Consider the following 16,134-nt stretch of genomic DNA (forward strand, 5'->3'; position numbering starts at 1 on the left):
AATACACATTGCAATAATCTTACAAGATACTGAATCTGAAATATATGTTGTGTTCGTATGCTCTTTGTTTTAATAAATACCTGAAAGAAGGATGGTACAATGGTCTCTACAAATCAAATGATACACCAAAGGTTACAATATGAAGAAACAAACAAGATACACGAAATAATTTCACGACCTATTGTTCTGTGATTCCCATAAGAAGGCTTTAGACCCTAATCATTGGCCATGATTCTCTCTAATTTTACGAGACTGGGACCAAATCTCTCTCTCTTTCTAATGAATCGTTAACTTAAAAAGACTGAGGCCACTCTTAAATCTTCTCTCTTCAAGCTTCAAAGGCTTGAGCTTTGTGAAGAAGTGGAATTACCTGTAGTTGATTTCCTCTTTGTCCGTGAAAGAATCATTTCATGGAGGTCTCCAGCGTTTAGACGATCTAAAGGAGACTCCTCCGTGCAGCGGTGAAACACCTCGATCAGAAATCTCATTGTGTCCAAGTCTGATTCGGTTAGGTCATACTCTTCACGAAGTTTATTGGCTGATTTGTCTTCCTCTGTTTCAGAGATCAATGTCTCTAGCTCCTCTGGTAGTTTTGGCCTTTTTCCCTTCTGGTTAAGATCAAAAAAGAGAATAAACCTGTCAGTTGTCATAGATAATGCAAGTGTAGAGAAGATCTCTCTCGCTCTTCTCTCTCTCTCTCTGATAAGAAAAAGTGGGACAAACCTGTAGAGATTCATGAATCTGAAGCTCGGATAAATCGAAATATGGGATTTGTAGTGTCAATAGCTCGAAGATTAGACACCCGAATGACCAGATATCCACTTCCTGAGAAAACACGAGTACACTCATAACCAAGAAGACGAGAAAAGAGAAACTTTGAGGAACAAGAGAATTTTGGAGAAACGTACAAGTCCGTAATAGTTATGTTCGTGCATTGCTCGGAAGACCTCAGGGGACATCCATCGTGGCGTCCCGACACAGATATTAGGAGGAGGTATTCCCACATGGGCAATACAGCAACCGTGCAAGTGAGACCTAAGCGGAACAGCTCTATCGAAATCACAGAGCTTCACAATAGGTTCTCCGTTTGCTCTTTCATTGTCCAGATCGATCAGAACGTTTTCGCTTTTCACGTCACGGTGGATTATATCCTTCGAATGCAGCTCCATTAAAGCCCCTGAGATATCTCTTGCAATAGACATGGCTAGATTCATGGATACATGGTGCTTACCAGCTTCAGAAAGCTTCTCAATGTGACCCTGTAGAAAGTCAACCATGAAGAAGGTTGTCATCAATGTTACAAAGACTTATTGAATATAAATATAACAAATTAAAAAAAGAATGCTACCTTTAGAGATCCTCCATTTATGTGCTCCATTAGAATAGAAGATTGCAAAATGCGTCGATGTTCGTTTCCATTTTCCGAGGTTATCCACTTGGAAGATATTTCGTGTCCATATAACTCCACGATACAGTCATGTTTCAAGGCTCCTAAAATCCGCACTTCTCCTAAGCAAGTAAACTCAAAAGTCCTAATGTCATCTACGGAAGCTCCAGAAACCTCTAATGTACGCATCTGAGGAAAGGAAATATGAAACTAATTAATCAGCAAGTTTACTTATACCTGAAATGGAGAAAGATTACAGAGGTAAAAAAACAAACCTTCACAGCTGCTTCAGTGGAGCCAAGCTTGCATCGGATAAGACTACTATTAGCTCTTTCAACTCCTTTGCCCGCTGACAGGGAAGAAAAAGAACATCCTGGTTCCAATTTTGCACTTGTGCGAATGGATTCGTTAAGCCGATTAAGAGGAATGTACCTGTAGCAATCAGAATATACAACAAAGAGATTTATCATTCAGCACAAAACTGAACTGAATCTTCAAACGAACGAAACCAAAACTGTCCAAAAAAATTGGTCATATACAGAAACAGCTGAATTAAAAAGAGAATTAACTGTGTTTGTTTGTACACAACTACACACAATTACCCCAATCTCTAAGCATGATAAAATCAGATCATTGACGATGAAGAAAAGATCATCACCTTATGCATCAAAGAGAAAGATATAAGGGTAGAAGATCTAGCACACGACATACAAGGTACCAAGAGAGTAAAAAAATGTTATACCGGCAGAAATATTCTTGATCTGTATCTTCCCTGATGTCATGAGGACGGCAAGCATCAACTACCATACGAACCCATGAGGAACCTTGCTTTACAGGAACAATGTTCCAGGCATGTGGCATGAAGTCTAGATAACCTCTAACAAGCTCACAAGGCACCGGAGGTTCCATACGATCACAAAGGAACTGGAAACACAATAAATAGAAGAAACAAGAATTAGCAATTCACCAAAGAAACCAAAGAGTTCAGACATCCTAAAGCAATAGATTAAGTTGAGTACCTTCATGAGCAAGGCTCTGTGCCTACAGATGCCAAATTGCAGTTTCCCTAAAGGAACCACTATAGAGTTCCGCTTGGACTTGATAGAACGCAAGGATTTTTCACACACATCGGACAAAATGACATCTTCAGCAGTTGGCGAAACCTGTTTGTTAAGAGCAGCCAAGTCGTGTTGATTCCCGGTCAAACAGGTGCAAATAAACGGTTTCTGGTAGTTTGTACCAGACACTGCCTTCCGGGTTCTTTCAACAATAGCAGTTCTGTCACTTCCCCCAAAGTGATCAGACACAAAAAGGGCAAGATATGATGCAACCTGCAAGTTGTCAGTGGAAACTTGGTCTACATCTGCATCTAAATAGTTCAATTTCTTCAATCTAGCTACGAGGGCTCGAGCAGAGAGAGTGATCGCATCCAATACTTCATCATTTGCCCTAAACATAACAGAAAATAGGCAAAATGAGCTTTCCCTCTGGATAAATATAAATGATTGTTTTGTTGAGCTAAAGTAATAGTAATTACCTGTCCAAGAGTATGACTTCACGTGAATCAAGAGGCAAAATTTCCTCATACCTACTAAGAGGCAAAAAAGGCCTATCACGTCCAGCATCAAAAAATCCGTCAGGAAGAGAATCTTCTGTGCTGCAAAATGAGTTGCTGCTGTATTTGTGCGATAGATTAGCAATATCCGTAGATGGCCTATGGCATTTAGAACCTTTTGGGTTATCCAGATACTTATCACGGCATCTCTTCGACTTGTGATTTGGTTTCTTTCTCTCTGAAGAAGAATTATAGTCTGCAGTACCCGCTGTCTCTCCTGAAGAGGGACTAGATGCCTTGATCTCACAAAACTCCTTGCTCTCTCTTTCACTCGTTAATTGGATTTTCACACATCGGGAACTGTCCGAAACCAAATCAGCTTTCAAACTGCTCTCTTCCTCTTCAGAAGTAATGACAGAATCTCCTATTTCAGCCTCTTTTAACAGTTTATCATTGTCATCCAAGCAGATGCTATCAACTGAACCTTTGTCAGTGTTCTGGGAAACAGGGCATGAATGTTTCCTACTTTCGTCGACTATGTCCATCTTCAGATTTAATCCCTCATGAGGGACTTCACCTTTCCATTTCCTGCTGTTGTTCAAGCGCTCTTGCCTTGCCCTGTGCTGGAAGTAATGCTGTCTCCGCTTCCACCTCTTACTTGATTTTCGAGCCGAGAAGCATCTACTGATGGAAGAGACCCCAGTTGACATGTGTGATGGGTTACGGTGGGAGCCTGCACCCACGTGCAAACAAAGAAGAAACAGAAAATTCACCATTCAGTATAAGAATTAAAAATTAAAGCAAAGCATTATCAAACTCTAAGTTTCATTAGGCATACACAGTACAGATGCAAAGGAAAGAAATATTAAAGTCTCACCTTTATGCGGAACACTTATAGCGTTTTGTTCATACGGGGTTTCATATACATCCATTTCAACCATAGAGCTACAAGTATCAACTCCCATCTCTTCATAGTTCCCTCCCAAATTACATTGTATCCATGTGGGAATATTGCAATAACTCGGGAGCTTATTGTACTTGAAAGAAACAGAAAATCCAATAACTTCTGTCAGATTAAAGAATCTAGTGAACTCCTGCAACAGAGTATTTATCCAAATATTATAGCAATTTTGTAAGAATCCAGAGAGTTAAGTACCTGTAAATTCAAAATTTGCAGTCTAGGCATTAAGCTTAGATCGAGAGGATCCAGAGTTGTTAATCGGTTGTTTGATACGTCCAGGCTTTCTAAGTTTTGTAATAAAGCTAAAATCGGTGGTAGCTCCATCAGCCTGTTGTGTGCCACCTTTAAGAACATTAATGAACTTAGATAACTTATCTCGTTAGGCAAACTCTTGATCTTATTAAAAGAGAGATCCAGATACTCCAGACTCTTAAGACATCCAATCTCCGCGGGAAGATATCTGCAGCAAGTGAGGAGACAAAGTTAAATCCAGTCCAATATAATTTGAAGCACCGACTAGGAATGGATACCCTGAACCCAATCCAAAATCCAACCAATTTCACATATTAAATGAAAACCTTCTTAGCAATGTAGGTATTAAATTGGACATCAAAAGTAAGAAAAAGCGAAATATCAACCTATAGACACGAGAAACACACCGCATTAAGCAGCATCAATAGTTCTCTAACTTACGTTTCCTGGAAATTCTACAGGGATGCACAACCGAAACTGTCAAAAGCCACCACATTTTTGAGTTATCAATGCAATGTAGCAAAGGAAGCTGAGAAGCCCAGGAAATAAGGCAATAAGAAGCTGGAAGCGAAGCAATGGAGGATAAAAGGCGAAGCTTTTACCTGATGGAGAAGTGACAAACAGAGAGCCTTGTCAAGCACTTGAGACCAGAAATCTCGCTCAAGAGTGTCAAAGCAGAAGATCGTTTTGGGACTTTAGTAAGCTCGAGCTCCTTCAAACCCTTAAGCTTGCCCCACGACAAGCCATCGCCAAAACCTGGTGAGGAAATCTTCACCTGAAGGTACTCCAAATCGACCAGATTCCCTAACTCCGGCGGAAACAGATCGATCTCGTTACTGAAAAACTTGAGCTTCTTCAACCTCGCAAGCCCTCCAATAGATTTCGGAATCAAATTGAACACGTTTCTAAACAAGTAGAGGCCTTTCACCGAATCATCCGCATTATCCAGAAGGGAAAGCTCCAGATTTTGACCGGAAACATCAACCACCGAATCATCCTCTAAACTTATAACGCTACTAATGGTAGAATCACTCTCGTGACCTCCATCAATGTCCGCATCCTCGATAAAATTATCAGGCTCTTTGTTCTTCACTTCCGTTTCCCCGCGTCTGATAGCTTCTGTTGAAGTACCGCGCGAACCAGAGACCTCCATTGGATCTCGTCTCAGCAATTAGGAACGCCGGAGAACCGAAATCGGAGAAATTCAAAGCTAGAAAGCGAAAATTACGTTAAATTCGCGAAACCTCACGGAGAAAGAGGATATCTGTGAGGTGAGCGCGAGAATAAAAGTTTAATTAGGAAGCCGGAGAAGAGGAATCGAGGCCAGAAGCGATGGCGAGATGGGGACGGAGGAGGCGCTCGAAACCATCGAAGGAGAGAAAGAGAGAGAGAGAAACCCTAGGTCCTCGACAAGACGTATCAGAGATTACTCGAACGTATCTGAAAATGGTAAAATCTAGTAATCTACATTGTATTTCAATACCGACAGTATTATGAATCTCATTCACGCGCTTAAGGCAAGAGTAAAAAAGGAACATTTTACCCTTTTGATGTCTGTAATTATATTCTTTTTAATTCAGATTTAAAAAAGGAATTAATTTTAACGTTGATTAATGCGATTAAGTTAGTGGGCTATTGTTTTAGACAACTAGAGGACGATATTGCTAAGGTAATCAAGTAAGGGGACATATTAGAGAAACTTTCCCAAAATTTTAAGGAAGCAATTTATCAGCTTAAGTAAAGAGTGTATTTCTGTTGCGGTAAAGTAGATAAAGAAGAAATGTAAAGAACGAGAATTGTTGAAACGGAAGATCAATCGGCCAAAATAACCATGAGTAACTTTTCCGAGATTATTACACATATATATATAGAAATATAAAGGTATGTATATCCGTAAGAGCATTAACTTTCAGACAAACAGAAACTCCAGTCGTTATTACAAAAGAGATAGTAAGAGTTACCTATTAATGGATTGAAATCTATCCACTGAAAACCTACAATGCTATAAAATAAAAATTTGGAGAATAATTACGTCTTTTTCAGTATTATCTTATTTTAAAACCCTAAAATCGTATCCCTAAAATATAAATAATATATACATAAGCCCCGCCAAAACTCTCCTAATAGCTATGGATCGAAGACGATTCTCTGCTCTTGCACCTTCTCATTCCCTTCCACTTCTTCTTCTCCTCTTCCGTCTCCTATCTGTTTCTGCAGATAATTCCGTTAAGATATACCATTCCAAAAATAGATTAAGGTACGATCTTATTCCTATAGCATTTGTTGGATTGGAATTAGCTACTTACTTCAACTTGGTGTGGCACGAGGAATAAGTTGATGGCGTCCGGATTAAAACTGAATCCGCTGCGACCAAAAAAAAGAAAGGTGATAATAGGAATGAGATCGGCCTTCTTCGTTATTAACATCGTGATGAAAAAAGTAGAGAGGAAAGAGTGAAAAGTGTATTACCATCGGGAAAAAGCTAGTTGCCAAACGTATGGAATGAAGAACTCTTCCGGGTGGGTCTCTTGTTCATATGAGAAGTGAAGTTGAGTAAACATCTGCGGTAACAACAGGAGGATAATGAAAGAAAGATACGTTATGAATTTTTGTTATGAATTTTAGATGAAAGAAAATATTATTATCAGTGATAGATACAAGTGTAAAAGAGAGTTTGTCTTTACCTTCATGCCTTCGCCTCGCCAAGACCGGCAATTGTTGATGATGAATTGAAGAACTTTCTGCACTGACCATTCTCGATCCGTTCTTTGAGAATCCATGCGGCTATTGAAAAAGTCTAAGACCTAAATTCATAATGATAATTAGTTAGGCAAGTGAGAAACCGATCAATCAGATACTCTCTTTTTTTTCAATAATTTAAAAGTCTATGAAACTGTGATGGATCATACTGTGTAAATATTTTCGACTAACTCATGGAAACGCGGATGGTTCTTGAAAGGTTGGAACACTTCTTGCCGATGCATAATTGCATAGACAACCTGCATAAACCAGAATTCACAGACTCATTCAGAGCAGGAAGAACAATGATGTGATTCATGCTGCCAAGAAAAAAATGACAATGTGATACCTCAGGATTTCTTGGCAATGCGTATGTCAAAATTGCATTCAATATATCTAGGACAAGTCTCAGGAAATCAGTAAAGATCTGCAACTCTGCTGCCTGCAGTTAGAAAAATACATGTAAATATAAACCAGAAATTAAAGGATAACAATGATCCACTGCCACATATTGGGTGCTTGAACTAACTATATCTTACCAGATCTTCCGAAACGCAATCATCCTCTCCGGACATGCTTATTTTGATACTTTGCAGCTTATCACCCGTCAACTCCGATAACTTGTTATACCTGTGTTAAGCAGTTAATGTTCAGTTAAATAGGAACCGTAATCAGCATAATCACAGATAGCGAATATGCAAGTCATAGAAAGATGAGGAATTAGGTGCATACTTTCGAGAAAGCATGTAAAAAAGGCTGACAAGTCTCTGTGAGGCATATGCACTTAAATGATGGGCATGAGGTGCCATGTTAGCCAAGGTAGCAAGGCAAGTAGTCTGCAGATACACATCCTGTAAAAAGCCAAGAAACAAATTTTTGTCACAAAGTTTCATTTTACACTCATTATATCCTAAGTAGCCATTGTGTTATACATCTCCAAATAAGTTGCAGTTTCCAATTTGATACCTAGCTAAGATTTTTAACTTGACTACACTCTTACAAGGCTTGAACCTACCCAACGGCCAAACTATGAAGTACATATCGAAACACATTTTTTGTTGCTAATATATGAATCAAAGCTATACCCGCAGTTTAGAAAGGTTGTGCTGCACTGTTCTTATGAGAATAATGACCATTAAGGAACCAAGAGACGTCTGATGAAGGAGATGCTCCTTGTACCATGGAACGCTAGGCAGTATCTATTCAAATGAAACGTAATCAGAATAAATAATGAAGTTCGGTAATTTCAATCCTACAACTGGAAACAGCACGTACCATCTTGTGAATGCTTGAGTTGAAAGATGAATCCTGGCTAAGTATGAGAAGTACAATAAGCATCATGTATATTTGATTGGATGATGTTCTCATCGAAGCGTTATACAGCGTTTCCAGAATGGGCATCAACTGTGTCCATCAAAATATATATTATTAAACCATAGATCACTGATATGAAACCATAAGAACTTTACCTCTAGAAATAAAACAGTCTAGGGTTAACAAAACTGAGGAACGGATTTCTACTTTTGAGGACAAAAGAAATGAAACAGACACATTGAGTGGAGTTTATGAATCATACCATAGTATCCATATCAGTTCGCACCAATACATACTCCTTAAAGTCGGAGTTCCCTTGCAACAATGAGTATAGGAGCAAGACAGCGCCCTCATCAGCCAAACACCTACATTACCAGATTGCGTTATTAACCAGTAGCAAAAAGCTTACTGAATAAGTCTTTAATACATGATAAAACTCTATAAAACCAAAAACAAGTTACCGTAGAGAAATAACTCAAGAAAATACAACTTACATGCCGAGAGTATCAAATAAAGAAGCAAATGGTATCCGAACATGTGGACCAGGGTGGGCATTTCCCTCCACATCTGAGCGGTCAACTGTAATCAGGGTAACAGTTTAGATTTACATTTAGGACTCGCCCTGCCAGAAAGATGACGAAAAACGAAGTTCTCACATTCGACATCTCTAGCGTTTGCTAGAGCCTTGCTGAAAGTATTGCCAGCGGAAAATACATGCACTTTAGAAACTGATTCAGAAGTAGCACTGTCATCACTTTTATCCGTCATAGACTCATCACTCATGATAGACTTGTGGTAGTTAGTGAGGATAAGCAAAACGTGAAGGCTCCTCTCAGCTAGTGGATTTTTAGATCCATCCCCACTATTATTTACAAGATAGTTCAAAGGCAAGAGCACAAATGTCGCTGCATATGCAAAAGAAAAGTGTTCATGAATACATGGAATGTTTCACGAAACTAAGTAGGAAACAACAATGCATCAGAAAGGCAATAGAAAAAGGTCAGCATAGACAAGTTAGTACAATAATACAACTTGTATGAAGTAATACGAATACCTACCAGCTGCAGAACCAACTCTTTCCAGAATGCCTGGTGAATCTCCATCAGAATACATATAGGATTTGGCATTTGCAGGAGTACGGTGTCGGGAAATATAATTAAGTAGCAATCTCCTGACCGCCAGACAAACTATAGACTTTTCCTGAAAATTGTTGAAGCAAAGGGAAAGGTGAAAATGGATAGGGGAAAAATATGAAACATACAAGGAAAACTAAAAACATTTGTTACCTGCGCCATTGCTGCATCAATAAAAGGGTTTGAATCTCCTGGTCCAGGTGATGGTCCAGAGAGAAGCTGTGTCGACATTGTAACAAGCATGAAGTTCAGAAGTTCCTGATGTAGAACATACGAGTTGGGACTTGCCAAATAAATGATAAAAATCAGAATGGAACATCTAATACTGAAAATTTTATGACTAAATAAAATATAGAACAAGCATGGAATACCTCACTTCAGTTGATCCAATAAAGCTCAGCACACTATGCATGACAAAATTCTGGATGTCTTGATCTGCCATTAAAAAAATCTTAATAAGCCAACTCAAACCCGATTAGGATAACCTCAATGCTGGAAATAAGTTAGAGCTATTAGAGAGTCATTACCCATTACAAAGCCATGTGGAACTGGCTCACTTTCGTCCAGCGAGAGATGCAACTCCTCGAGGCTGTCGCTTTTTCCATTCTCAATCAAATGCTTCAAAAAGACGGATGAAATATATGTTGCATTCACAGCTTTCTTATAGATAGAAGCCTGAGCATCGGAAGCTTCGAGAAGCTCTTGCAAACACCACGATAGATGAATCAATAGCTTCGCGAGGTGCCTAGTATAGCCATTGCTTTGTGCTACAAAGGGCAACAACAACAACAATCAAAAATCGAATTCGACACACATCCTTTATATTCCTAACCCATATGCACAACTACACTCAAGACTAATATAGTGTAAAACATAATCTGACAGGATACAGAAATTGGAGGAAAATTCCGAAAACGATTTTCAATTTCAGTTACCGAAGAGCAAAAAATATGTGGAAGATGCAACGAAATAGACTCGCGAAGCACTAGAATTCAACGCATTTTGTATGAGAATCGCTAACCGAATAGTTCACAGGCTTGATGAACCCGATCACTAGGCCACCGAGAGCTCAACGGAAGCTCAAGTAGCTTATTCCAGAAATCAGATGCCAAGGGAAACGATTTCTCGCCGACAAAAGTCGCAATGAGGTACTCCGCCACCGAAACATCATCAGTCCCGGTGTTTCGCGGCGTTGAAGGCGCACCTCCCATGTCCCCTAAGCCCTGTGCGCGATTCCGGTGACCGACCTCGCCGAGTCAACAAAAAAATCCAAAATAGAGTGAGTCAATCGATCGCGTACTCCGAGTTGGTTCCAACCAAGATCAACAGCATTACAATTAAGAGATGAAAAATGTAAAGATCATGCTCTGATTTCTCCCTCTGGATCTAAATCTGAGAGAAATTGAAGATTCAAAACTGAAAACGAAATGCTTCGATACGAAGGGTTTAGAGGAAGAGAGATAGGGACGCGTTGTTTTTTTTATTTGTTTTGTTTAATTTTATCGTCTTTTTTTAATGTTGCAAACTTTTTTCCTGCGTAATTTAACGACTAAAAATGTCTAAACTATACAGTTTAATTGTTGCAAAATTAAAATTTCCATCACCACTTTTAAAATTTAGATTGAAGTTAAAGTGTGTTTTCCTAAATTCGAAAGCTACATGCTACGTGCGACCAAATTTTTTTTTTTTTTTTTTTGGGAAAATGTTTCAAGTATGATTCAAATTACGTGCGACCAAATTAATTCCCACCAAAGTCTCTTTAATATGATTCAAGTATTGTTTCATACGTTTTCTCTTTTCTTTTTATGCAAGAGTGGACAACTTTATTTTTTTTTTAATTTTATGTAAATTTTCAAACCAACCAGATTTTAATTTCTAGCTAAAATCACAATGTTTGTTGTACCTTTTTCTAAAAAAGATTTTACTCCTTATTTTATAAGTCTACGTGTAAAAAGAAAAGAAAAAAATGGGTTTGGGAAAATGCAAACGAAATGTAGTCAAATTGAAAGCTACCGTCTTTGAACCGTCGGTTTGTCGGTAGAGTGTAATCTGGGCATCCAAACTTTTCATTGACAAACTTCATGCCCGTCCACTTTATTGGGCCCTTTTATTTCTCAAGCAAATTACTTTTACTTTTATTGGGCCAAATTTGTCGTGAGTTCTATTCTAGGAAAAGATAAAATACAAAAGCTATTAGATGCAAGTAATAAAGGTGGATTTTCTTAGTAGCGCAAGCACACAAGCAACTTTCCTTTTTCTTTTCAGTCTTGATCAAAAACTGGATACAGAGAGAATCATAAACTTCAACAAAACAAATGCCCTACGAGCTCTTGGATACTTCCTTGAAAATGCGAGGGAGAATCTCATGTGCGCTAATATCCAGAGCTTGCGGATCCCTGAAAGCAAAACCCCAACCAGTTTGTAAGTATTTAAACTTTTGAGTTAGATACAAAACTTTGAATCTTTATGGTGTGTTAAGTCATGGTACTGCATCAAATTCATTAAGCTCATTGCATAACCAAGAGAGGAGGAACCTGCATAAAGTTTGCCCCTTTTCTTTCGAGCTAGGAATGAACCAAACATTTCGAATCGAAGGACACTCAAACTGAACAAAGATTCCATCGTTTTGTCCAAGTTTCCACTTTCTTGAGCCTTGACCTTTCCACACCTGCGAGACACGATTTAACCATCAGTCCATAACATAAATCCAAAAGAAAAAAAAGGACTTTTGGCAAGCAAATTAAGACATATTTGATTCACCTGTGGATAGGATATACTACTCTTTGATGTTACTAAGCAAGCAGCCTTGGAAAAGGACTCTTCTGCATATTGCCTCAGATATGTAAAGCAGTTACTGTGTGTGTGCGGTGACTCGAAAGCCTACGTACGAACAAAATAGTTTTAGCAGACAAAATAATATTGTGTTTTTTTTTGTTTCCCGTGAGATCTTAAAATTAGCTCATCTCCTTATGAATACCTTATCGATGTTGACTGCTGGTGCGTACTTATCAGTTTGAGTTTTCTCTTTGTCGAGAAGGAAATAGACTCTAGTATCGACTTTAGATGTCTCGTACCACGACTTGACAGCTGTTTCCATAGTCTCAACAAGAAAAGAAAACATCTCTTTCCAACATTCTTCATTTCCATAGTGTGCAGACTGCAAGTGTTTGTTCATATGGGGACGATTAATTTATAGAAAGGTTTATTATTGATTCTTTGGATTTCATTAGTTGTAAACAGAAACTAACCATTTCAGATTTAAAGCTTTCAAGATGCTTGGCCATGTTGACATTAGATCTAAGATTCTCGAGTTCTTGAGCTCTCTGTTTCTCCTTCTGCAACTGACCCAGCCTCTTGATCTTTCTAGAAACTTCTGCGCTCTGTGGACTATACTGTCGAGCCGTTTCAAATGCAGCCAAAGCCTGTCGCAATCACCAAAGAGATATTTTTACTACCATGCTTACAGCTTTGTAATCAAAACTTACAAGTATAAGAAATATTTACATCTTCATATTTTTCCATGGCTTCAAGCACAGAACCTTTCCTGAAGTACCCCTGAAGAAGATAGATCAGAAAATCCACTTGCTTACATAAAGATTTGCTGATTATGATCTGTTATTGTGGAAGAGACAGAAACCTAAAAAAAGAAAACAGAAAAATATCTTGTTTCGATTTACCTTCTCCCATTGAGGATTCAGTTTGATGGTTGTCTCTGCATCAGCTAAGGCTTTGCTAAGCTTAACTAGACTCAAAAATGCAGCAGCTCGGTTACTGCAACGGATAAAGAAAAGTTTAACTACACTCTAATATTCTGCTCATTGATATTCTGCTCTGAGCAACATTTCACATAACCTTAGAAAAAAAGCACTCAATTTTAGTATCCCCAGTCACGATTGATCTTGTGAAAATATAACCGAAATGTCGGCCTCTCTTTTCCAACTATACAATCTCATATTTGGTATAACATTTCACAAGAAAACAAAACTAGATCTTCTAAGAACTCAGCTCAAATGAATGGAAACCCAACTATTAGATTCAAAAATCATTACTTTGAACATGAATTAATCATTTTGATGGAAACCCAATACGAATGGTAAATCTACGAGAATTGTTGGGGGGGAAAAAGTAAACGTAATCTGGGAAAAACCTGTAAAGAGTAGCGTTAGAAGGATCGAGCTTAATGGCTTGCGTATAGAGAGCTGCGGCTTTAAGGTAGTTGCCAGCTTTGAAGAACTCGTTGCCTTTGTCCTTGAGAGATTTCTCCGCTTCCCCACCATTAGTTGCCGTCGACCCTCCTGCCTTGCCTGATTCCACCACTCTCTCCGCCATTATTCTTCGAGGTTTCTGAAAAAGCGAAAGAACATGAATCGAGGAGAAATTTGGTGATTTTTTTATTTGTATAGTGCTCTTTCTGTTAGGGTTTATAGAGAAGCGAAGAACAACCAGACTTCCTTCTAGTGTATTTTATTTTTTCTTTAAAAAATAAACGAACCATTTTATTGATTGCAATTTTGCAAAGTTTTCACCTTTTCATATATTTGAAGAATTTTTCTACTGAATGTGAAAATTTAACATCCGATTTATACACCATTTCATTCTTAGAAAAAAAAAAATATTTAATAAATCAGAAAATTCATTCATTATGCATAAATAAGGTCCGGTCTGGTCCATGTAACTCTAAACCAGTAGCGATTTGGAAAGCTCATAACTGGAATCAGGGTTTAATTAAGACCAGATTAGGCTAAATTACTTCAGACACTGTAGTCTGTCTTAAAACGGACCGATCCGGGAGGGTTTGGCTATCTTGAACACCCTACTACAACGCTATCCACGATTCTGGGCCTCTATACTTTGGGCCCGAAAGTTCAACCGTTTTTTAGCTGGTTATTAAGCTGTGGACTGTCTAACTAGTGTTAACAAACAGTTCGCTTTCTTGATTTTTCAGTGCCCAAGTCCCAAGAGTCAATGACCATTGCAAAAAAAAATAATGTACATCCCATCAATTAACCTCTACAAAAGTATTACAGAGAAAAAAAATAGATACGTATATTTATAAAAGAAAAGAGCCACATCATCCTAATTGTACAAAACGCCCATACAGCGGTGTGATTAAAAACAAAAAAAACACTGTTAGGGACTATTGGGAGAGGGCTCTATTGACATTTGTAGTATGTTGTTTTTTTACAAATAAATAAATTACTGTTTGTATTAGAAAGATCCCTAACTTGAGGCTCAAGCAACTGAGATGCATCTGCGGTGACCCACATTTCTTCTCATCCTCTGTCGTTTTGTCTCTTCTCTCCACACATTTCCAATGTCTTGAGCGATGTTAACGGCGTCTGCTGATGCTCCGGCCAATCCTTTTCTCGTGAACCCGGCCGCGTATAAACCTGCTTTCCCTTTCCATGCGTTTGGAAACGGCGATTTCGGAAACCCTTTCTTCGAAAAGAATTCAATTTCCTGTTTAAGAAAAAATACAATAATAATTCAGTTTCCTTGTTTCGCAAGAAACCTAATCTCATCACTGTGTTTAAAATCTTGTAACTTTTTCTCACCTGAAGCCAAGCAGGGACGTTGCTGCGATAACCGGTGGCGAGAACCACGGCATCGATATCTAGCTTCTGACCATCTACGAGCTCCACGTGGCACCGTGAAAACCGTTTGATTGCAGGGACAACTTCTACGTCGCCGGACTTTATCTTCTCTAGAGCACCGACGTCGAGAACCGGCGTCTTTCCCGTCTTGCTTTTGAGCTCCATTGGGCCGATGTTGGGCCTCTTGAGACCATACTTTGATAAGCTCCCTAGAACCAGCCACGATAAGATCAAGAGAAGTTTGTCTACAAGCCATAGAGGTAGCCACTTCATCATCATCACTGAGATTCCGAATATTGATTTTCCAAGAATTTCCCTCGGTAACACATGAACCTGGTCGAATTAACAGATACACGATTAGCTTAAATTTTCAAACTTTCTTTAAATCCCATAAGGAGTGTTTAATTTCAAAATAGTGGTGAAAATAATAATTTTTCTTAGCTTACCGAGCTTCGAACGACCATGGAAGTAATAGCATTGTGATTAGCGAGATCAAGCGAGACTTCCATGCCGGAGTTTCCACATCCGACGACAAGAACTCTCTTCCCTCTATATTTCTCGCCGGACTTATACTCACACGCGTGAATCACTTCTCCATCAAACTCAGTCTTAAGCCCATTAATCTCGGGCACAACACGTTCGGCGTTTTCTCCTGTCGCCACCACCAACCACCGGCAAATATACTCCATCTCCTCTCCGGCCACCGTCGTTGAGGTCGTCTTAACTCTCCATAGCCCGCTGGTTTCATCAAATCGAGCAGATTCTACGCATTTATTGAACTCCGGTTTAATCTCGAACCGGTTTGCGTATGACTCAAGGTAGTCGATGAACTGTCGTTTCGTTGGATATTCAGGGTAGTGATCCGGGAAGGGCATTTTCGGTAATTGACAGAAATTCTTGGGTAAGTGAAGCTTGAGCCTGTCGTAGGTTCGTTTTTGCCATAACGAAGCGATGCAATCTGATCTCTCGACCACGACGAATGGGACTCCTTGATCACGAAGACAAGCTGCCGTAGCTAAACCGGATGGACCGGCTCCAACAATAACCGGACCGTTTACCCAGATACACCGCCGGTCTGACAAATACTCTTCACTTGCCATGAGTCTAAACATATTCTCCATGTTTTCGGAGTGACTTTGAATCGAAATAAGTATGATCTTTGGGGTGGGTTTTGATCGTTTTGAAAGTATAGGTAGTGA

The 16,134-nt window shown here is 39.0% G+C and overlaps 4 protein-coding genes across 6 annotated transcripts; all 4 read right to left on the reverse strand.

Moving 5' to 3' along the window:
• Positions 1-45: 45 nt before the first annotated feature.
• Positions 46-5,576, reverse strand: LOC18994444. Of its 2 annotated transcripts, XM_024153415.1 has the most exons (12): positions 4,758-5,041; positions 4,597-4,684; positions 4,099-4,363; positions 3,820-3,979; positions 2,925-3,675; positions 2,407-2,836; positions 2,130-2,311; positions 1,663-1,819; positions 1,349-1,576; positions 909-1,259; positions 724-825; positions 46-608 (listed from the first exon to the last, which is right to left on the reverse strand). In XM_024153415.1, the coding sequence occupies exons 3-12, from the start codon at positions 4,255-4,257 to the stop codon at positions 336-338; spliced, it is 2,793 nt and encodes a 930-aa protein (XP_024009183.1). In that variant the 5' UTR covers positions 4,258-4,363; positions 4,597-4,684; positions 4,758-5,041; the 3' UTR covers positions 46-335. The 2 variants fall into 2 exon arrangements, with proteins under 2 accessions (XP_024009183.1, XP_006418153.1); XM_006418090.2 differs by lacking the exon at positions 4,597-4,684 and having other exon boundaries at positions 4,758-5,576.
• Positions 5,577-6,023: 447 nt separating this feature from the next.
• On the reverse strand, positions 6,024-10,772 carry LOC18994445 (dymeclin). Of its 2 annotated transcripts, none has more exons than XM_006418091.2 (18): positions 10,363-10,772; positions 9,869-10,108; positions 9,713-9,776; positions 9,495-9,624; positions 9,267-9,408; positions 8,865-9,113; positions 8,703-8,787; positions 8,471-8,573; positions 8,170-8,298; positions 7,980-8,093; positions 7,627-7,745; positions 7,434-7,524; positions 7,244-7,336; positions 7,065-7,154; positions 6,840-6,959; positions 6,625-6,716; positions 6,462-6,519; positions 6,024-6,360 (listed from the first exon to the last, which is right to left on the reverse strand). In XM_006418091.2, the coding sequence occupies exons 1-18, from the start codon at positions 10,550-10,552 to the stop codon at positions 6,283-6,285; spliced, it is 2,187 nt and encodes a 728-aa protein (XP_006418154.1). In that variant the 5' UTR covers positions 10,553-10,772; the 3' UTR covers positions 6,024-6,282. The 2 variants fall into 2 exon arrangements, with proteins under 2 accessions (XP_006418154.1, XP_006418155.1); XM_006418092.2 differs by having other exon boundaries at positions 6,024-6,366; positions 10,363-10,771.
• A 766-nt stretch (positions 10,773-11,538) lies between these two features.
• Positions 11,539-13,784, reverse strand: LOC18994446 (stress-induced-phosphoprotein 1). The gene is made up of 8 exons (XM_006418093.2): positions 13,489-13,784; positions 13,019-13,112; positions 12,846-12,896; positions 12,590-12,763; positions 12,319-12,498; positions 12,102-12,221; positions 11,876-12,009; positions 11,539-11,737 (listed from the first exon to the last, which is right to left on the reverse strand). The coding sequence occupies exons 1-8, from the start codon at positions 13,668-13,670 to the stop codon at positions 11,662-11,664; spliced, it is 1,011 nt and encodes a 336-aa protein (XP_006418156.1). The 5' UTR covers positions 13,671-13,784; the 3' UTR covers positions 11,539-11,661.
• Positions 13,785-14,573: 789 nt separating this feature from the next.
• On the reverse strand, positions 14,574-16,056 carry LOC18994447 (probable indole-3-pyruvate monooxygenase YUCCA9). Its single transcript, XM_006418094.1, has 3 exons — positions 15,382-16,056; positions 14,897-15,268; positions 14,574-14,801 (listed from the first exon to the last, which is right to left on the reverse strand). The coding sequence occupies exons 1-3, from the start codon at positions 16,054-16,056 to the stop codon at positions 14,574-14,576; spliced, it is 1,275 nt and encodes a 424-aa protein (XP_006418157.1).
• Between the last annotated feature and the right edge of the window lie 78 nt (positions 16,057-16,134).

Source organism: Eutrema salsugineum, unplaced genomic scaffold (assembly GCF_000478725.1).
Source record: "Eutrema salsugineum unplaced genomic scaffold, Eutsalg1_0 scaffold_5, whole genome shotgun sequence".
In the NCBI taxonomy this organism is placed as follows: domain Eukaryota; kingdom Viridiplantae; phylum Streptophyta; class Magnoliopsida; order Brassicales; family Brassicaceae; genus Eutrema; species Eutrema salsugineum.